Source organism: Prionailurus viverrinus, unplaced genomic scaffold, assembly GCF_022837055.1.
Source record: "Prionailurus viverrinus isolate Anna unplaced genomic scaffold, UM_Priviv_1.0 scaffold_57, whole genome shotgun sequence".
In the NCBI taxonomy this organism is placed as follows: Eukaryota; Metazoa; Chordata; class Mammalia; order Carnivora; family Felidae; genus Prionailurus; species Prionailurus viverrinus.
This window is the reverse complement of record NW_025927619.1, coordinates 885136-907897: the sequence shown is the minus strand read 5'-3', so window position 1 is coordinate 907897 and position 22762 is coordinate 885136. Positions and strand designations below refer to the sequence as shown.

The 22762-nt window shown below is 40.5% G+C and overlaps 1 protein-coding gene across 5 annotated transcripts in view; it reads left to right on the top strand.

Moving 5' to 3' along the window:
* The window catches only part of ARHGEF9 (Cdc42 guanine nucleotide exchange factor 9), a 190286-nt gene that overhangs the window by 52311 nt on the left and 115213 nt on the right, over positions 1-22762 (top strand). For 3 of the 5 annotated variants that reach the window (XM_047848227.1, XM_047848224.1, XM_047848225.1), the window contains exon 2: positions 11686-11865. The exons of the other annotated variants lie outside the window; for them this stretch is intronic. In XM_047848227.1, coding sequence (XP_047704183.1) covers positions 11686-11865 — 180 coding nt within the window. The remainder of the gene's footprint in view (positions 1-11685; positions 11866-22762) is intronic. 5 annotated transcript variants of the gene reach the window in all.

The window sequence follows — 22762 nt, the reverse complement described above, 5'->3', positions numbered from 1 at the left end:
TGTCAAAGGCCTTTTCTGCATCGATTGACAGGATCATATGGTTCTTATCTTTTCTTTTATTAATGTGATGTATCATATTGATTGATTTGCGAATGTTGAACCAGCCCTGCATCCCAGCAATGAATCCCACTTGATCATGGTGAATAATTCTTTTTATATTCTGTTGAATTTGATTTGCTAGTATCTTATTGAGAATTTTTGCATCCATATTCATCAGGGATATTGGCCTGTAGTTCTCTTTTTTTTTACTGGGTCTCTGTCTGGTTTAGGAATCAAAGTAATACTGGCTTCATACAATGGGTCTGGAAGTTTGCCTTCCCTTTCTATTTTTTGGAATTCTTGAGAAGGATAGGTATTATCTCTGGTTTAAACGTCTGGTAGAACTCCCCTGGGAAGCCATCTGGTCCTGGACTCTTATTTGTTGGGAGATTTTTGATAACTGATTCACTTTCTTCGCTGGTTATGGGTCTGTTCAAGCTTTCTATTTCCTCCTGTTTGAGTTTTGGAAGTGTGTGGGTGTTTAGGAATTTGTCCATTTCTTCCAGGTTGTCCAGTTTGTTGGCATATAGTTTTTTATAGTATTCCCTGATAATTGCTTGTATTTCTGAGGGAATGGTTGTAATAATTCCTTTTTCATTCATGATTTTATCTATTTGGGTCATCTCCCTTTTCTTTTCGAGAAGTCTGGCTAGAGGTTTGTCAATTTTGTTTATTTTTTCAAAAAACCAACTCTTGGTTTCATTGATCTGCTCTACAGGTTTTTTTTTTTTTAGATTCTATATTGTTTATTTCTGCTATTTATTATTTCTCTTCTTCTGCTGGGTTTAGGCTGCCTTTGCTGTTCTGCTTCTATTTCCTTTAGGTGTGCTGTTAGGTTTTGTATTTGGGATTTTTCTTGTTTCTTGAGATAGGCCTGGATTTCAATGTATTTTCCTCTCAGGACTGCCTTTGCTGCATCCCAAAGCTTTTGGATTGCTGTATTTTCATTTTCGTTTGTTTCCATATATTTTTTAATTTCTTCTCTAATTGCCTGGTTGACCCATTCATCCTTTAGTAGGGTGTTCTTTAACCTCCATGCTTTTGGAGGTTTTCCAGACTTTTTCCTATGGTTGATTTCAAGCTTCATAGCATTGTGGTCTGAAAGTATGCATGGTATGATCTCAAGTCTTGTATACTTATGAAGGGCTGGTTTGTGACCCAGTATGTGATCTATCTTGGAGAATGTTCCATGTGCACTCGGGAAGAAAGTATATTCTATTGCTTTGGGATGGAGAGTTCTAAATATATCTGTCAAGTCCTTCTGATCCAATGTATCATTCAGGGCCCTTGTTTCTTTATTGTTTGTGTGTCTAGATGATGTATCCATTTCTTTAAGTGGGGTGTTAAAGTCTCCTGCAATTACCACATTCTTATGAATAAGGTTGCTTATGTTTGTGAGTAATTGTTTTATACATTTGGGGGCTTCTGTATTCGGTGCATAGACATTTATAATTGTTAGCTCTTCCTGATGGATAGACCCTGTAATTTTTATATAATGCCCTTCTTCATCTCTTGTTACAGCCTTTAATTTAAAGTCTAGTTTGTCTGATATAACTATGGCTACTCCAGCTTTCTTTTGACTTCCAGTAGCATGATAAATAGTTCTTCATCCCCTCACTTTCAATCTGAAGGTGTCCTCAGGTCTAAAATGAGTCTCTTGTAGACAGCAAATAGATGGGTCTCGTTTTTTTATCCATTCTGATACCCTATGTCTTTTGGTTTGTGCATTTTGTCCATTTTCATTCAGTGTTATTATAGAAAGATATGAGTTTAGAGTCACTGTTATGTCTGTAGGTTTCATGCTTGTAGCAATGTCTCTGTTACTTTGTCTCACAGGATCCTCCTTAGGATCTCATCTAGGACTCGTTTAGTGGTGATGAATTCCTTCAGTTTTTGTTTGTTTGGGAAGACCTTTATCTCTCCTTCTATTCTAAATGACAGATTTGCTGGATAAAGGATTCTCGGCTGCATATTTTTTCTGTTCATCACATTGAAGATTTCCTGCCATTCCTTTCTGGTCTGCCAAGTTTCAGTAGATAGATATGTCACGAGTCTTATCAGTCTCCCTGTATATGTTAGAGCACGTTTATCCCTAGCTGTTTTCAGAATTTTCTCTTTATCCTTGTATTTTGCCAGTTTCACTATGCTATGTCATGCAGAAGATCGATTCAATTTATGTCTGAAGGGAATTCTCTGTGCCTCTTGGATTTCAATGCCTTTTTCCTTCCCCAGATCAGGGTAGGTCTCAGCTATTATTTCTTCAAGTACACCTTCAGCACCTTTCCCTCTTTCTTCCTCCTCTGGAATACCAATTAGGCATAGATTATTTCTCTTTAGTGCATCACTTAGTTCTCTAATTTTCCCCTCATACTCCTGGATTTTTTTTTATCTGTCTTTTTCTCAGCTTCCTCTTTTTCCATAATTTTATCTTCCAATTCACCTATTCTCTCCTCTGCCTCTTCAATCCGAGCTGTGGTTGTCTCCATTTTATTTTGCAGCTCATTGATCACATTTTTTAGCTCCTCCTGGCTGTTCCTTAGTCCCTCGATCTCTGTAGCAATAGAGTCTCTGCTGCCCTGTATACTGTTTTGAAGCCCAGCGATTAATTTTATGACTATTATTCTAAATTCACTTTCTGTTATATTGTTTAAATCCTTTTTGATCAATTCATTAGCTGTCGTTATTTCCTGGAGATTCTTTTGAGGGTAATTCTTCCGTTTTGTCATTTTGGATAGTCCCTGGAGTGGTGGGGAACTGCGGGGCACTTCCCCTGTGCTGTCTTGAATAACTTGCATTGGTGGGCGGGACTGCACTCAGACCTGATGTCTGCCCCCAGCCCACCTCTGGGGCCACAGTCAGACTGGTATGTACCTTCTCTTCCTGTCTCCTAGGGGTGGGGTTCACTGTGGGGTGGCAAGGCCAGTCTGGGCTACTTGCACACTGCCAGGCTTGTGGTGCTGGGGATCTGGCATATTAGCTGGGGTGGATCGGCAAGGTGCACAGGGGCGGGAGGGGCAGGCTCAGCTTGCTTTTCCTTTGGTGATCCATTTTGGGAGGGGCCCTGTGGCACCAGGAATAAGTCAGACCCGCTGGAGGGCTGGATCCGCAGAAGCATAGCCTTGGGTGTTGGCACGGTTCAAGCATGTTCCCTGACAGGAACTGGTTCCCTTGAGATATTGGCTGGGGGATGGGCGAGGAAGATGGCACTGGTGAGCGCCTTTGTTTCCCACAAAGCTGAGCTCTGTTGTCTGAGGCTCAACAACTCTCCCTCCCGTTGTCCTCCAGCCCTCCTGCTCTCTCAGCAGAGCTGTTAGCTTATATCCTTCTAGATGTTAATTCCCACTTGCTGTCAGAACACACTCCTTCTGGCCCCTCTGCTTTTGCAAGCCAGACTCAGGGGATCTGCTTTGCTGGTGGGCTGCCCCTCCACCCTGGCTCCCTCCCGCCAGTCCGTGTAGCACGCACCACCTCTCCGCCCTTTCTACCCTCTTCTGTGGGCCTCTCGTCTACACTTGGCTCTGGAGAATCTGTTCTGCTAGTCTTCTGGTGGTTTTCTGGGTTATTTAGGCAGGTGTAGGTGGAATCTAAGTGATCAGCAGGACGCGGTGAGCCCAGCGTCTTCCCACGCTGCCATCTTCCTCCAACCTAAGCAGATTTTTTAAATCTACTGTTCACACGTGTGTACTCTGGTGGTTTGGAGACTAGCACAACTTGAATAAATCCATATTGCCTTATTTCCTTCTCATCCTACTTAGAAATTAGTGAAAGGGGCAAGAGGAGAAAGGATATAAATTGGAGTCATCGGGTGAGGAATTGAGGAACAGGCAGGCCAACATCACACAGCTAGGAAGAGGCAGCCTAGCTCCAGTGTTCCTATACTTAACCGTGGCTAAGGCTTTTGATGAATCAGAAGCATGGAGTTAGGACTGCATCTGCCTGCAAGGGGATAAATTTGGCTAGAGTGGAAGGTCCCTGCCAGGATCAAGATAAGGGTTGGATCTATAGGTGAGGGCTTGATTAAGGAGAGCTTTGAAAGATTGATTGTAGGGAGTTATTAAGTCTTTGTGAGCATGGATAGTGGCACCATCAAACAAGTTTTAAGAAATGCATTATTAATGAGTAGGTTAAGCAGAGAGAGAGAGACCTGTGTGCAGCAGGAAGGCCAATTGAGAGGCAACTTGAGGTGATAAGGGCCATACCTAGGATGGGCCATTGGAAATGAAGATACAGGGTCATATCTGAGAGACAGACACGTTGAAAAAAACAAGAGCACACCAAGAAGAGGAATTAGAAATGGGAAAAATTAGGAAGGGTGGGAATGGGGGCATATGATAAGTTTCACATATGTTTTATTGGCAGTGTAGCAGGCCATCCAGTGAAATCTAGAGTAGGAAGTTGGAAATATGGGACTGGAGGTGCGAGAGCTGATGTCATGAGAAAGATGATTTCTCTGACTTTTGAATGTGGTAGTCAAGGGTCCAAAGTGGAAAGCTCATTCCTCAGTTTTCCCAGCCAGTTCGACTAGCTTGGGTCAACAGCAATGCCTGAATGAGTTATATTCAGCTCCAGTTTCTCATTTTCCTGAGTAGTAAAATCATCCTATCAAACACAAAGGATAGTGAGAAAGAATACATTGTAATAATGAAATTTCTGTCCTTTGAGATGCTGAAATGTTAGCCTCAATAGAAAGCCAGAGCTGGAAGTGACTTAAGAAATTGTCTGTCTGGTTCAAGTCTGTAACTTTACTGATAAAGAGACTGAGACAGGTAAAGTAATTAGGTTCATTCAAGAAGTTACTGGCAGAGCTTCATTCAATGGCCAGTCTTTGCTTTATGCAATGATGCCTCCTAGCTGTTGTTGAAACAGCCTGGGTCATGCCTTTCCAGAAGTGGGGAAGACTGGTGTCCTTAAACACTTTGGGCAAGATAGACAGAATCTGTTTACAAGGCTGTATTAAAAAAAGACTATTCAGGAGAGAGAATAAAATCCCAGCCTATTTTATATGTACTTAAAAGGAATGAAGGAGAGGATTTTGCTCTTGTCAATGCCTAGTTGTTGAAGGAGGGGACCTTCTGAAAGGTTGGGGGCAGGCACCAACCGAGAAAAACTTATAGAGACAAAGATGCCTCATGTCCCTTCTTATTGTCCCGTGAAGCTTCTCAGAAGGCAGGCCTGGGTCAGCTACCTTCATGGCAATTGACACATTTGCTATTCTGCACAACACATTTTTATTTTTTAACATTTCCCCCTTCTGCTTCTTGCTATTAAAACTCTAATATTTCTGACAGTCACCCTGGATAATTATATAACTATTTACAGGTAGTACTGTTCAGCTAGAGGGAAAGAGCAAGAAAATGAAGACAAGTGTTATGGCTCTAGATAACTAGGATCCCAGGGATTTTTTTACGTTGGCAAGACCTGGCATTGGGAATACTCCTTACATGGCCCAAAATATCCTTTCTCAGACATACCAACCACTGAAGGAGATCTTGTGGACAGGCAGGGAGCCCAATGTACAGGATGACATGGGGATCCCTGAGGAGAATGAAACAACTGGAGAGGCAAGGGTGAAGCCTATACTATGATGGTCCTTCAGGGTGGTGGTTCACCAAGTGTGTCTGTGAACCAGCAGCATAGGCATCACATGGGAACTTTTTTGAAATGCAAATTCTCAAGTCTTACTTAAGACCAGCTGAATCAGAGAGTCAGACTTGGGGGCCTAGTAGTCTGTGTTTTAATAAACCCTCCAGAGGGTTGAGAATTACTACTCTAGGTCATTCACAGGGTGGGCTGGTATTCCTGGAAGGAGAAACCAGCTGGGAGCCTTCTATCTGCCTTCTTGTGGGGGAATGGCAAAAGCAAAGTTGTAGAGTAAGGCCAGCTAATAATTCAAATCTGCCCTACTAATTAATAACTGGGTGACTGTGGGCTACTTGCTTAGTGTCACAGATTATCTTCAGTAAAAATGGGGATGTTAATGTTTACCTTGGTGAGTTATAAAGATTAAGATCACAAAGTCCCTTGCCCAATGCCTCACATGTGTTTTCAACAAATACAGATTTTTCTTACTCCCTATTTTTTAAATATTTTTCAATGTTTATTTATTTTTTGGACAGAGAAAAAGCATGAGCAGGGGAGGGGCAGAGAGAGAAGGAGACAGAATCTGAAACAAGCTCCAGGCTCTGAGCTGTCAGCACAGAGCCTGACACGGGGCTCGAACTCACAAACTGTGAGATCATGACCTGAGCAGAAGTTGGACACTTAACCAACTGAGCTACCCAGGCACCCCATTCTTACTCCCTATTTTACTTTCTTCATCACTTTTTTCCCTGCCTTATTCCCTTCCCTCTGAAAGGGCCCACTGGCCACTCCAAGTTAACTGTAGACACATGCTTCAATTTTGATCAGAGACCAGGCTTAGAAGTCAAACTCTTAGAGGTCAATTCCTGTAGGGTGTTGTGGTCATATTTCTAGGTTAAAGGTCAGAAAAAATGGGTATGATAACAAATGTATCTACTTATAGTATCAATGGAAAAGAATATTTGATAATTAGGATTATCCTGGAAAATCTAGACAAAAATAAATAGGATCTCATTCCTTTTTTAAGAATGATATTATGACTCTTCCTCCTCCCCATCTTCTCATTCATGCCCAAAAGTGTCTTTGGTGTTGGGGTACAGAGCACTGTGTGTCCCACTCACTGGCAAGTCTGAGCAAGAGCCAACCTATATTTGTTTCTCTACCTGAAATATTCTGGGGATTAGGAATTATTTTGTTAGAAGTCACATCAGCACTGTCCTAAGGCCAAGAGCTATTTGGGTACCTTGTTGGAGTAACCCAGTAAGTACCATCTCCTGACTTTATGTTGGACTTGCAAGATAAATGGGTGGGGACAATTAGGATATTAAGGTTTTTGGAGGGGGACGGGGTATAAACCAGTTTAAAATGTAAAAAATTTAACAGCTGATATAGCTACTCCCAAATGGCCATTTCTTGGCTTTTTTCATTTTATAGCTCTGTACCATTTGATAATTTTATCAGCTCCTGCTACTTAAAACTCTTGGCCTTGGCTTTTGCAAGATTACACTCCTTGGTATCCTCATTAGGTACTGAAAGCTTCATTTGTTTCTCTGGCTCTTCTTCTCTTCCTCACCTCCCATTGTTGCTGTTTCCTGAGGTTTCTGGTCTTCTTTCTTAGCACTTTCTTCCAGGGAAAACTTCATTGGTTTCCACAATTTCTGAGCCATTGAGTCCAAAACCTATATAACTATCTCTCCTGATATCTCTTGAACTTGAAATCTACCTGCATATCTTGCTGGCCCCCCATATTCAACACATTGGAGAGAAAATTTGTCATCTCTTTTTCCCCTTCCCAAACCAGCATTTCCTCATGTAACTCTCATGACACTTTGACTTGAAACACCACCCCCACCCCCAAATCTACTTTGATTTCTTCATTTTCCTCAAACTAGATTTAAGAGCCTTCAAACAGGACTCCATCCTACCTTTCCAGCTGTCCTTCCCCAACTCCCCCAACCCCCTCTTCCCAGCCCTCTCCAAATTCCACTACCTGTTTGCCATCAAATTCCCCATAGTTTTCACCTCTGAGACTTTATGTAGTCTCATTCCTAATTCCTCTGCCTCAAATGCCTTTCCTGATCCCTCTTCAATATGTTACAATCCTACCCATTCTTTAAGGCCTATTTTCAGTGTCCCACAAAATTACTTTAGAGCCTAACAGCCACATATGTTCCTCCCTTCTTCTGAAGTCTTGTACTAGGCCAACATGTACCAAGTACTGTAGTAGGCACTGTACATACAGTACTCAGTTTGCCCTCTCTACTACCCTGCCTGTGAGGCAGATATTATTATCCCCATTTTATATATGAAGAAATTGATTACAAAAGTTGTATATCTTGAAACTGTTCTCCTTGGCTTTTGTGATATTGTGCTCCTTGGTATCCTAATTACATGCTGAAAGTTCCATTTTGGTTTGTTTCTCTGACTCTTCTATTCCTCATCTCCCATAGTTAAAAACTATGGGGAATTTGATGGCAAACAGGTAGTAGAATTTGGAAAGGGTTGTTAAGAGGGGGTGGGAGAGTTGGAGAAGGACAGCTAGAAAGGTAGGATGGACTACTGTTTGAAGGATCTTAAATCTAGTTTGAAGAAAAGGAAGAAGTCAAAGTTGATTTGGGGGTGGGGGTGGTGTTTCAAGTTTAGAAAGTCACTGACACTTTCTGAAGTAGGAAAGCCCAGATTTGGAGCTAGGTTTGCTTGCCCTTAACCATTTTGCATACTGCTTGAAGGGCATTCAGTGTTGGTGCCTGAAGGGCCTTTGATCTTCATGTAAGGACAAGGCATGAATCACAATAAGAAGATAATGGTGGAGGCTCACTGAATGAGTGTTGTATGGAAAATGGGTGAGCAAAGTGCATATTTATAAAAGAAATGTAGCAATTTAAGTCAATCCTGTACACAAAAGGAGGATTTGAAACCAATTTCCAGCCCAAATTTAGTTCACTTTTAAAACAACTCAGAGGATAGGGGAGTAGTGTCCCCTTATAACTGCTTATATTTGTGACTGGAAAGCACAGGAGCCCCATACAGCTACCAACCCCTTCTGGATTAGTCTTCCTCTCATGTCTGCACACATATCCATCAACTCTTGGTTCAGTATGTTGTAATTCATGAAGCAGGTGGGGATATAGAATTATACATTTTTAACAGTATAACCAACCCATCCAATGGCACGATAGCTTATAAGAGCAGACACTGGAGCCAAATTGTAGCTGCATTTGAATTATGTCTTCAATACTTATCAGCTGTATAAATTTAGGAAAGTCACTTAACCTCTCTGAACTTCAGTTTCCTCACCTGTAAGATAGGAATAATAATAGTATTTCCTCATAGGGATGCTGTGAAGCTTCAATGAATTAATGTGTGTAAAGTACTTAGAATAGTGCCTAACATATAGCAAGTACTCTATATTATCTAATATTATCATCATCATCGTCATCATCACTATCATTATCATCACACCTTTAGCAAGTAGTAGAGCAAGGTCTTAAATCCAGGTGTTCTTTTCTACCTTCTCTATGGTGTTACTTTGGGAAACAAATGGTCTAGGAGGCTGGCCATCTGCTGACTGTAGGCAAATTACTCCTGTTGTATTATACCTGATCTATAAAATGAGGGCTCAACATTAATGATCTTTGAAATGGTTTCCAGTTCTGACTGCCTTTGATTCCAAGTAGGCCCTGACAACAGACTTACAGTTTGTTTATGGACCCTGGATCCTATATTGACCTTGTCCAGAGTATAGCTGGGATCTCTTATCTGAGGGCCTAGGCAGGTCAGCTGGACTAATTGGGGACAAGAGTGAGCCAACTGCTGCTGGGAAGAGCCAAGCATAAGGTTGGAAAGATGACTGTAGAAAGAATACAGGCAGTGGAATCAGCCAGACCTGGGCCTAGGGTACCTAAGACAGCATCATAGATAGTGTCCTGAGCAAAAGATTGGTAATTGATGCCAAGATACTCTTGACCTGTGGTAAAAAGCCAAGGATATAGCCTTAAGCTACAAGTCTTCATGCTGTGATTTGGGGCTGTATGTGCTTATTGAGCCCTAGCAACACCCAGTTGGAAACCATCTTTGGCAGGAGAGGGGAAATTTCTTTATGAAGATTTATTCTATTGAGGCAAGTGACCAGAAATTCTTCTCCACTGAGGTCAGAACAAGAAGAAATTGACTTTCAGGGCAATTGGAAGAAAACAGGTTCAACATAAAAATAAATCTTCTCATAGGAAGGGGAACTAGTCACTTAAAGGTAGCTGTCCATATCTCCTTCTTTTGGATTCTTTAAGAATATGAGTTATATGGTTTGAGATATTATGGATGGAATTTTATGAGTTCAGTATAGCTAATGAGTAGACATTGGTAGTATGGTATGATGGGCATTAGAGTATATGCAGTCAGAAGGCCAGGCTCCATTATTATCAACTTGTATGATTGACCAAAGCACAGGTTACCTATCAAAGCCTCAGTTTCCTTATCTTTAAAATATGGGTAATAGTGACACCTTGCTCATTCAGTGAGGATCAAGTGATACAGTAGATGTGAAAATACATTGTAAACTGTAAAGCATGAAACACTTGAAAGGTAGTGTTATAAAAAGTCCTACTGGAAATCTCTCTTGCATCCATGATCAGGAGCCCCCCATGCTGTACCTGACCAACAGAATGCCTTGCCTAAGTCAAAAGATCAGTTATTGGATATGTTTTCATGTGTATGCAATGTGTTATGTGCTAATTTCATGACCATGGGGTTATTCTCTAGTTGGCATATTGAAAGACAGACCTATGTGAGAGGATGCATATTCTATATTCTGTCTCTGTTGTTTTTGAACCATTTGAACCGTCTTTGGGCTTGTGGAGCCACAATTGCCTTAGAGAATTAGCCCTTCCTCAAAACAGATTGATGGAAAAGTTAACATATAGAGAACATGTTCAGAAATTTAGTGCTAGAGAGAGAATTCTTGAATCCCTTGCCTTGACAGGCCATATGTTCTCTATTCTAGAATCTGTTTCTCCAAATGCCAGGAAGATTGATGGCCCATATAGGCTGTAAACAGCTGGGAAAAAAGGATAACAAACAACATAGGGGTCTGGATGGCAGCCAGAGAGAGGCAGACTCTTTTCTCACCCCCATCCTCATCACTGTGCTTAGATGAGTGTTGTGAATGTGTGTGTGTGTGGGGGGGGGGGGGATGTGGAACTGGGATATATGTTTTCCTGTTACTGTGTGGATTACAGTCCTACTGGTCATATACTTTAATGACCAGGGTTAAGGTCTTTGCACAGCCCCTGTCTTGCTGCGTGATCCTAAGTTCACTCCTTAGCTTCCTTGTGACTCAGTTTTGCCATCTGTCAAATGCAGGATTCAACCTAGACCCCCTACGTATCTCATAGGGTGGTGGTACAAATCACTGAGTGAATTTATGCCAAGGTTGAGTTTTATGGAAGCAAGGCATCACAGAAAGCCATATTCTTTCATACCCATGACCTCTCTGGATGGCATCATGTGTGGGTGAGACCAGGAGGCTGCAGGACTGGAGTCCATTGTGTGTGAGGAATGCCATGATTTGTAACCCCTTGGGAGTGGGTTATAGTGGTGTTAAATAATGTACCACCAACTCTCAATTGGTCAGTTCCAAGAAGGAGGAGGAAACAGGGAGGGACACAGAGAATCTAGAACAAATATGTTTGAGCTTCATTTTAGCCTTTGATTTTAACCTCTTCACCCATTCCAGACCCAGGGCTGCCTTTAAGCACTAAGAGAAGATGCATTGGAACTTTCTTTCTTTTCTGGGGAAGGATCTAATGAGTAGGGATAAAAGCATAAGGCTTATGTAGTTCATATTCACATTCTGGGTCATTCCATCCACTGGCTAATGGAAAGTTGACAAGTATTGTTTGTCTTGTGGTCCAGTGGAGCTTGTGCTTCCCAGTGCCATCTCCCTCTCCCCAACCCTTCACCACTAGTATGTCAGTTTTTCCATAACTAGTAGAGTTCTGTGGGTGGGGTAAAGGGCAAGTAAGGTAGCCAGCTGTGTGGACTGAACACATTCTCATTTTGTCTCCTAAGCTGATCACTGGAGATTCCATCGTTAGTGCTGAGGCAGTATGGGATCACGTCACCATGGCCAACCGGGAGTTGGCATTTAAAGCTGGCGACGTCATCAAAGTCTTGGATGCTTCCAACAAGGATTGGTGGTGGGGCCAGATCGACGATGAGGAGGGATGGTTTCCTGCCAGCTTTGTGAGGGTGAGTGTCAGTCAGCCTTCACTCCCCTCTCCTGTCTCCTTGGCTACCTGCCCCTGGCTCCCCCTTCACCAGCCTCTTTTCTCCTGTTCATTTCTCTCCTGGTGGCTCCTCTCACAATTTTTCCTTTTTTTTTTTTTTCTTACCGAGGACTTGGGCCTCCTTTAATCTTTTCCCTTCTAATTTTGAGTCTTTTCTTTTTATCCCTTATTTATTTTAACAATTCCCATATTCTGCCTCCTGCCTCCTGTCTCCTAAGTATGGTGGCTTTGTACAAATCACTTCCCTTTTGGCCTTGATGGTTTTTGAAGACTCTTAACTTTATATTGTTGTGAACTTTTGCCTTTCTTATATCTCTTCTTTTCTGATTTCATTATTTTCCTTGTCTCCCCTTTTCTTTCATTTTATAGATCTCTCCCTTCCTTCCTCCTCCCCTTCTCACTCCTCTCTGCCTTCTTTATCTTCTTTCTCTTATTTAGGAAAGCGTGAACACGCCTGTGTGTTGTCTTCAGCTATCAATGTAAGAGTGTGGGCTCTCTACCCTCTCAGGGGCTAGAGTTTACTGATTGCATATCTTACTTTGAGTGAGGTGACTGGGATTTAAGATGTGTTCAGGGTGGGAAGCAGTCAACTTGACGGGGCTTTTAAGGTCTTGGCCCTTTTGACATTGTGCCATGAAGAACCTGGCCCTTAATAGAAGGGGCTCTTGAGAAAGGTTTCCTTAGCAGTTTCTGCTTCCTCTGGGTTATCAATTAGCAGAATGCTATGGGGAAAAACACTGGCCTGATGTCTCAGCTTTTGGCCTTCCTTAGAGTTATGAGCTAGAATATGTTTTTGTTTTTTTGTTGGTAATTGTGGGCTCTGATTCCCCCAACCCCCATCCACAAAATGGTGTTGACAGTTCTTCATGCCAGTAGAGATCACAGTGAAATGACTTTGTGGCAGTACAAATACAAAAGCTACGTTAGGATGTCTTATGATCATCCCTACCACAGCCTATCACGTTTTGTTAGTTTCTTCTGTAAGATACCTGATGCCAAACAAAATATCAGAGTGGCTTGGGCTCCTGGAAGACGAAGGGCATCAGGATTATCATGACATTGTGACATGAGGGAAGGAGCAGGGCATTTGGAGTCAGATAACCCACAATGCAATTTCAGCTTTACTACCTCCCAACTCCATGGCTTTTGGAAAGACTTTAGTTCCCTGAACCTTGATTTCCTCATCTGAAAAATAAGGATAACAGAATTTTATGAGGATTAAATGAGATCACATAAAGGTCTAAAGTGTTTAGCACAGTGCTTGGCACATGGTGGGTAACTGGCAAATGGTAACTTGATTTATCACCAGTATTATCCTCCTCATTATCACCCCACCACGTTATTAGCTCCAAAAGGTCTATGTATCAAGGCTGGCCTTAGTGGTTAAAAAAGGCCTCCTTTCTTGGAGGACTTTAAACCTAGGAAACACTGTTATCTGGTTGGAATTATTTAGGTGAGGTCAGTACTCAGAAGCAGAGAGGTAGACAAAATGATCTTTCATCCTCTTCTGTCCTGAAAATCTCCTAATGAAATATCCAATCCTTTTTCCTCTATGTATGTGGCATCTTCCGTCAGTCTTCAAGTGTCATCTCTGTTCCAGCTTAGCCTTGCTGCTTGATGAATTGGTCCCAGGGGTAATCAGAAAGAAAACATCAGTAACCATGGGTCTTTAGGATTAGTGTGTGGTCCTGTAAAGAAACAGCTTATGTGTCTTGTGCTGACAAACCCTTCTTAAAGGAAGAATTAAACTGTACCCCAGTGTTACCCCAATTCAAATGTATTTGACCTTCTGTGAAATGTCATTTTTATAATAAACAGTAAATAAAGGGATGGGGCAGAGTGATTCAGGGAGGCAAATGGCAGAGCCAAGCTTTAGCATATCAGTGAACTGGCATTTATGCTTCTGCTTCCAAGACCAGGAGAAGCACACATTCCCAGCAGCTGAAGCTTACCTTTGAGAAGACCACTGACTGGCTCAGGCATGCATGACAGAGTCTAGCCTAGGGTTTTCTGCCCTGGCTTCATGATGAAATAAATCACATGGGTGAAAAAAAAAAACATCAAAATGTTTTTTTTTTTTTAACATCAAAACTCAGGCTCTAGGCTAGTTAAATCAGAATCTTTGATGTTGAGAACCACTGCTCTATACCAGAATAGTGTTGTATGTAACTGATGAATCACTAAATTCTACTTCTGAAACTAATATTATATTGTATGTTAACTAAAATTTAATAAATAAAAAAAGAAATATAATGTTAGCCACAAATGTGAGCCACATGAATCACAAATTCAAGCCACAAATATAATTAAATTTTTCTAGTAGCCACAGTAAAAAAAGTAAAAAAAAATACAAAAATACAGGTGAAATTAATTTTAATATATTTTCTTAACCCAATGTATCCAAAATATTATCATATAATATATATTATCACTATGAAAATTGTTAATAATATATTTTTCTACTGAAATTTGGTGTGTATTCTATGATGGCAGTATATCTTCATTTACATTAGTCACATTTCAGGTGTTCATTAGCCACATGTGGCTAGTTGCTACTGTATTAGCACAAGTCTAGACTGAGGACTGTGATAACAGACTAGGGCCGTTAATGACAGGGTACAAGTCATAATTTAGAGATCCAGTATTCTATCTACTATACTAATATTTATTCTTTGAGAAATTAAGATCGCATTACATGTTGCCTCAGATTGTATCCAGAATGAGCATTTGATCATTGTGAACCTTTTTGTTTTAATAATAGTTGAATTTTTCACACCTCTACATGGGAGTACATGGAACCCTAGGGGCCAGCTGTTGTGGTGTTACAAGTAAAAAGAAAGGGGGTCAGGCTGTTTCATGAATGATATGAATATTTTTGTGGTGTTACCAGTAAAAGGAAAGGGGGTCAGGCTGTTGCATGCATGTTATGAATATTATCTCTTTCAATTCTCCTTTATGACAATTTATGTTTAGGTTTACATTTCTGGTGGGATTTTGTGATACTCAAGGGGTTGAATGATGGAGGTTGTATAGACTCTTATCTAGTAGATATTTTCTAGTAGTAGATATTTTAAAATAAAATTGCTGTCTCCATTATTCTACATTGATTTTGGTTGAGGTTAGAATGGTATTATGGAAATGGTACTAGCTATATTAAGAAATGATAGACCTGAGTCCTAGTCATGGATCTCTCAACCATTTGGTATATGATAATGGGCTTTTATTTTCTCCTTTATTTCTGAAGCACCTTCTAGAATTTATTCAAGCTCTGACATGTATAGGTAGGACATAGAAGGAAATCACATTGAACTATTGAATCTTTATTAGTGCTGATGTAGTTGGTACGTACATGGGTAACTTTCTGGGATACTGCACCTTCATGTTATAGGACAGTGACCTGCTTTATCCAGACTCACCTTGACCTGAGATTCAGTAACTCCTTGAAAACATCATCCCTAGGTTGCTTGGCACATAACATGAAAGTATATTAGGAGGGAAAAAACTTTCCACTGAACTCCATACCAACTGGACACCTTTGTGGATCACTGAACCAACTTGGTCACTGATGTAGTGGGGCATCCCCATTCCCTACCTGGAAGTCCCATTGTTGTATGAGCACCCCAGTACTAGGATAGATAATCAAGGGTTCTTAGGGTAGTTCTGTCCAAGCTAGTCTTACTTTTTATTAAGTTAAAATCCAGTGTGGAGTCTAAGGAATGCAAATTCTTTTAGTTTCCAAGTTTTTAGTTAAATTCCAGCTAATTAACATACAATGCAGTATTAGCTTCAGGTGTAGAATTTAGTGATTAATCACTTCTGGTGCTCATCACAAGTACCTTCCTTAATACCATCACCTATTTAACTCATCCCCCCAACCTGCCACACCTCCTGCCACCACCTCCCCTCCAGTAACCACCAATTTGTTCTCAATAGTTTAGAGTCTATTTCTTGGTTTGTCTCTCTCTCCCCCCAACCCATGTTCATTTGTTTTATTTCTTAAATTCCACATATGAGTGAAATCATATGGTATTTGTCTTTCTCTGATTTATTTCACATAGCATTATTTCTCTAGCTCCATCCACATCATTGTAATTGGCAGGATTTCATTCCTTTTTATGGCTGAATAGTATTCCAGTGTGTGTGTGTGTGTGTGTGTGTGTGTGTGTGTGTGTGTACCACATCTTCTTTATCCACTCATCAGTCGATGGGCATTTGAGCTGTTTCCATAGTTTGGCTATTGTTGATAATGCTGTTGTAAACATCAGGGTGCATGTATCCTTTCAAATCAATATTTTGATATCCTTTGGGTAAATTCCTAGGAGTGCAATTGCTGGATCATGGGGTAGTTCTATGTTTAACTTTTTGAGAAACCTACATACTGTTTTCCAGAGTGGCTGTACCAGTTTGCATTCCCATCAACAGTGTAACAGGGTTCCCCTTTCTCCAGATTCTCACCAACACCCATGGTTTCCTGTGTTGTTAATTTTAGCCATTCTGACAGGTGTGAGATGATATTCACTGTAGTTTTGATTTCCATTTCCCTGATAATGAGTGATGTTGAGCATCTTTTCTTGTGTCTGTAGGCCATCTATTTGTCTTCTTTGGAAAATGTCTATTTATGTCTTCTGCTCATTTTTAACTGAATTATTTGTGTTTTTTTGGGTGTTGAGTTTTATAAGTTCTTTATATATTTTGGATACTAATGCTTTATCAGATACGTCATTTGTAAGTATCTTCAACCATTCTGTAGACTACCCTTTAGTTTTGTTGATTGTTTCCTTCGCTGTGCAGAAATTTTCTATTGTGAGGAAGTTTATTTTTGCTTTTGTAAGCAACCCAGATTCTTGAATCATTTGTGCTGTTAGATTGCAGCTTGAGCAGCTTTCTGTACATCTTTGAAACTCAGTTTTCCTCCTTGTAAAATGGGGATAATTGAGTATTATGAAAATATTCTGTAACCTGTGGTATCTTGGTTACCTGTAATTAGGAAGTTTGATACCATTTTGGCTGCTTTATAAATTGCTAGGTATATGTGTCTTCTACCCAGTCAAATATTTGAATTTCCTGTTTTTCAGAATTTTATTCTGTATGTGTGTTTGTGTGTGTGTGTCTGTGTGTGTTATCAGATTTTCTCCCTTCTGAACTTGGGATATGGCTTTACAAAAACAATGCAGGAGTTGATGTACTTTGCCAGCAATTAGGTTAAGTAAATTACAGCTTTCTGAACATCAGTCCCCATATGTAGCTATTGACATCTTCAGCTGCTTTCCTGGGCTGATTTCCCCCCGGGAGCTGACAGCAGACTGCTGAGATATGATTGTACCTAGAAGTAGCAAATCCCACCCCTCTAGTGGGCCTCCTTTTACATGCTGAGCCCTAACTCCAAATCATTCTGGCTCTCATTTTGTTTGTCCCCATGTAAAAAGGGGCTTTGTTTCTGACTCTGGGTCATGGCCTGGGGAGGACCTACTGCCCACTTGAGGGCAAGATGTGTACAGGACACATCTTATTTGTGGTAGTAGGTGAAGCCTGTGTGACAAAGCATAGGTTTGGTCAGAAAGTAAAGAGCCTGTTCAGATATCATCAGCATGTATTTTCCTTGTTTCTTCAAATTCTAGATTTCTCTGGTTTCTGGCCTAGCTTGAGGCAAGGGATTGAAAGGATGAGCTAATCAGGTCATTACTGTTATTCCTTGCAATTGTACAGATTAGATGTCACAGTAACTGTCTCCTGTTTATAGGGAAGCTCACTGTTTCAGAGTGTTTCTTGGCTTTTAATTACATAGAATCTCTTTTTGGCTGCATTTTGGGAAAGATTTTCACATGTATGAAACCCTAGACTCATAGTAGATTTAGAATTGGAAACACTCATCTTTGCCAGCAGCAGCCAACTTAGATTTTTATGGGGTCCATATCAGTAACTTACATAAGTAAAGCAATCTGAGACTAGGGTAAGTGGTGGTATGTGTCCAGTTGAAAATCTATATGAAATTTAAAGTGAAAAAAGTGATTTCGATGGTTCTTATTGGTGGGGTAGGGTGTAGGAAGGAGGAAAATCCAGTGGGCTGAGATTTTCTGGTTTTTTTTTTTTTCAAGAAAAGCCAGAAATTGGATTTTATGTAAAAACCTCCATACTTTAAGTGTTGATCAGTAATTCACTTTTTTAAAAAAGAAATACTGTGAGGGACAAACAGAACACATCTGTGGGCTAAATTGGTTCTCCAAGTCTCAGCTTGTGACCACAGCCCGACCTCCTAATTGTATAAATTCTGAGGAGACATAAATCCAGAAAATGCAAGTGACTTGCTCAACTTATGTAGTGAATTAGTGACAAAACCAGCACTTGAATGTAGACCTCCTGACTCTTAAGACAGTTAAAGTCTTTGTCTAGTAAGTATAATGTCTGGGCTTCTTCAGGTATGATTTCTGTTCATTTCTTTCCCTGTGAATGGGCCATAATTTCCTGTTTCTTTGTATGCCTTGTAGTTTTTTCATTGAAACTGGAAATTTTTAACATTTTAGTGTCATAACTCTAGAAATAAGATTCTTCACCTTCCTCATGATTTGCTGTACTTGATTGTTGAGGGCTGTGGTCTGTTTGTTTTGCAACTTTTCCAAAGTTTGTGTGCGTGTGTGTGTGCGCGCGCGCGCGCACGCAAAGACTGTATTCCTTGTCATGTGTGGTGACTAAAATCTCTGTTATGTTATCTTATTGGTCTGCCAGTCACCTGACAGAGAATTATTTAAGTACTGAAGTCAAGAAAAACAAACAAACGAACAAACAAAAAACGTTATTCTCCTGCTCTTTGCAGCTTGGCTCTGAGCTGGGGCACTTCTTCAACACTACTCCGTGCTGCTCACAGTTTTGCCTTAGTTTTCTTTTACTACTCTCCTATTCTCATGTAACCCACTCCTCCAAAAGTGTAAGCCTATAATTCTTTCAGGCTTTTTCTGAGCATGAATCTATTCCAAATCATGTATGTTGTACCCTTACTTCCTCAGTGTGTACAGTGGCCTTCTGAGTCCTTATTCTCCCAAGGAATTTCTTTCTCAGTCTCTTCCTTCCTGTGCTGTTGGGTCTGTTTTCTACTTTCCCCTTCTTCCATGCCTTACTCTAAGTGATCATAGGCAATGTATATCTTTAAATCTCTTAACAGAAGCAGTCACTGCCTGGGAAGCCACTTTAGCCCAAGGGAGTAGGGGTACAAAACAAAGTTGTTTTTTTGTTTTGTTTTTTGACTGTTCTCTGTGCCTGTCCCTAAGTGCCAAACAGGTCAAAATACACAGCCACAGTATTTTATGAACAATATCATTAGCCTGGCACCAGCAAGTTGCATGAGGAAAAGGGAACCCTCTTGCATTGTTTGTGGGAATGCAAACTTGGGAATGCAAACTTGTGGGAATGCCTCTCAGCTGCTGGGGAAAAGGGGATAGTAGACAAATGAACAAAAATGCCTCAACATTCTCTAACACATTTTAGCTTCCTCTTTTTGCATTAAGAAATCCCTGATTGCAGTAAGCTTTGGATCAGATTCTAGAATTTTGAAAAAGTTGGTTCTATCAGTATTTGCAAGCTAATGATTGTTTCAGTGGAGGGACTGAGTTTTGTACATCCTAATCTATAATTGTTAGCGATGTTTTTCCCTGCTTGAATCTTAATCCTGTGCTTGCTGGGCTGTAGAATATCAGGAAAGGATATGCTTGGGCTGCTAACAAGACTGTTAACACTTGAAGACATACCTCCATTCAGTGGCAACACTGTTTTGCTTTCTTGTGATGACTTAATATATGCCAGCCATTGTTTATCCACTCAAGCTTCAAATGGATATAGGCCTTTAGCCTTAACCATCTACATAGAAGTTTCTTGTTTGTGGACCTAGAGGTGACTCATTACAGAATATGTGAGTTGAGGCTGACATTAGTAGGAAGGGCCTTTCTCTCTAGTTTACAGAGATTTATCTCCTCCATAGTAGAATTTAAAATGGCATTATTAGCACTTACATGATCTATCTTAATGGGTTCTCCCTGTGTACATGCTTTGGATGAGATCATTTACTACATCCTTTGGCTAATTGGAAGGGGATTTTTTAAAATATGGAGCCATCTTCAGCTCAGAGAAAACCCTAAATCTGACTGTTGCCTGACCCACGTGATTTCCTCCAAATTCAAGTAGGTCACACTTAAGGTCTCTCTTAGAATCTCCCAAATTTAAAGCAACATTGAATGTCATATAGTGTATCTCATAGCCTCTAGGCAGGAGTTACAGCCAAATAGCCCTGAACTTCTGAGAACCTGGCCAGAGTTCTTTGCTAAAAAGTAGTTGAAGATAACATTTAGCAGATCAAACTCTCCTGCCTCTCCTTCCCTTCCACCACATGATCAGAGAAACACACGATCAGGGGAGGGGCAGAGAGAGAAGGAGAAAGAATCTCAAGCAGGCTCCACGCTCAGCATGGAGCCCAACATGGGGCTTGATCTCATGACTGTGAGATCCTGATATAAGCCAAAATCAAGAGTTGGGCACTTAACTGATTGAGCCATCCAGGCACCCTCCAAAAACAAATGACCTAATTAAAAAATGAGAAGACATGATTAGACATTTTTCCAAGGAAGACATCCAGATGGTCAACAAACATATGAACATTTTCACAGCATCACTGATCATCAGATAAATGGAAATCAAAATTACAATGAGATATCATTACACACCTCTCAGAGTGGGTAAAATCAACAACACAAGAAACAACAGGTATTGGTGAGGATGTGGAGAAAAGGGAACCCTCTTGCGTTGTTTGTGGGCATGCAAACTCAGGTGCAGCCACTCTGGAAAGCAGTGTAGAGGTTCCTCTACAAGTTAAAAATATAACTACCCTATATTACAGCAATTGTACTACTAGGCATTTACCCAAAGAATAAAAAAAAATACTAATTCAAAGGGATACATGCTCCCCAATGTTTATAGCAGCATTATCTACAGTAGCCAAACTATGGAAATAGCCAAAGTGTCCATTGACTGATGAATGGATAAAGAACACACACACACACAATAGAATATTACTCAGCCATAGAAAAGAATGAGATCTTGCCATTTGCAAGGACATGGATAGAACTAGTGAATATTATGCTAAGTGAAATAAATCAGAGAAAGAAAAATACAATAAGATTTCACTCATATGTGGAATTTAAGAAACAAAACAAATGAGCAAGGGGAGGGAAAAAGAGACAAACCAAGAATCAGATTCTTAGCCATAGAAAACAACTTCATGGTTACCTGAGGGGAGGTGGGTGGGGGGATGGGTTAAATAGGTGATGGACATTAAGGAGAGCACTTGTGATGAGCACAGAGTGTTGTATGTAAGTATGGAATCACTATATTGTGCACTTGAAACTAATATTACACTGTTTGTTAGCTAACTAGAATTTAAGTAAGAAGTTAATGAAAAGTCATCTAATTCAGCTTCGTTGTTGCTGTTTGAACGCCTCCAAAATGTTCCTACCTCCTAAGTGTTCATCCAGTCACTGCTTTTATGCCTCCATTAACAAGTGGCTCCCTATCTTTTCAGACCACTGATTGTAGGTGAAGACAACTCTGAGAGAGTTTGTCCTTATGTTGAACTGAAATCTGTCTTTCTGGAACTTCTACTCATGGAAATGGTGTAAGTGGCTAAGAGCACTATCTCTGTAGATGAAATCTGGATTAGAATAGTAGCCTTCCTATTTATTAGCAGTATAACGATGGGCAGATCACTTGTATTTTCTTTGCTTCAGTGATCTCGTCTTTAATTTGATGAGATAATAGTACCTACCTCATTAATTTGTTGTGAGGACTAAACAGAACTATGCCTTTTGCATATTTCTTTTAAATTACTGATAGTAGGTTCTGGCATATAGAAAGCAATAATAATGATACTGCTAGTAGCAAATTTTCAATGTTAATAGTGGAAGTAATGTCCTTATTTTACCCCACCCCCACACCCTCCTCAGAATGCACTGACCCTCTACTCTGTAGTTCTTCAGACATCTGAAGTCTGAGATGAAGTCTACTAAGCCCCACCTGTTCTCCAGGCCTCTGTATGTGGCTAGATGGAGGCCATTTGACCAGTAAAAGCTTCTGTTCCTCCACTTACTCACTTGTATGAAGACATGGGCTGCAGGGAAGCTCAGAGATGTTGATACTGCCAGCCTCACAAAACTAATAGAAATGGCGTTATAAGTAATGAGTCTGCTGAATATGTAATTGAATGGTGTAGTTTCTTGGCTGATCTGGCTTCTACCAACAGGCATAATTTTACTGGGGCTATACATAAGCAGTTAGCCCTCATTTATAACTGCATAAATTTTAGAACACTGTTATACATTGCAGTCAGAAATGAATTGGAAAAAATATCTTTTGTAAGATGTATTGGGGGAACAGAGCCGTTGTAATAGGCCTGTAAATTCTGCCAATTTATCCAGCTCTTTAGCTGTTTGATAAGCTTATTAAGGTAGTGAGGTTATTGACTCAGTGGGGCTTGAGACTGAAGGTCATATGTGGGGTGGACTCATGCCCTCATTCAGTTATATATTAGGCAAGTATAAGTTACTGTTAAGTAACACATTTAATAATGGTGTGACAAATCAGACAATGCCAGCAGTAGCCCTGAAGCTGCAATACAGTCAGATAAACTTGAACTGAGGCTAGATCTTAGAAGTTTACCTTTCCATATGGATTAGAGTGGGCTGAGGGCATGGGATGAGTGAGGACCCTTCCAACTGCACATGTTTGGGGAAAGTCCAACCCAGTAGGTAGAGTGCAGTGTCAGTAGAAAGCAGATAAGGTAGCTTCGCTGCCATGGCAAATGGTTGATATTAGTGGGTCTA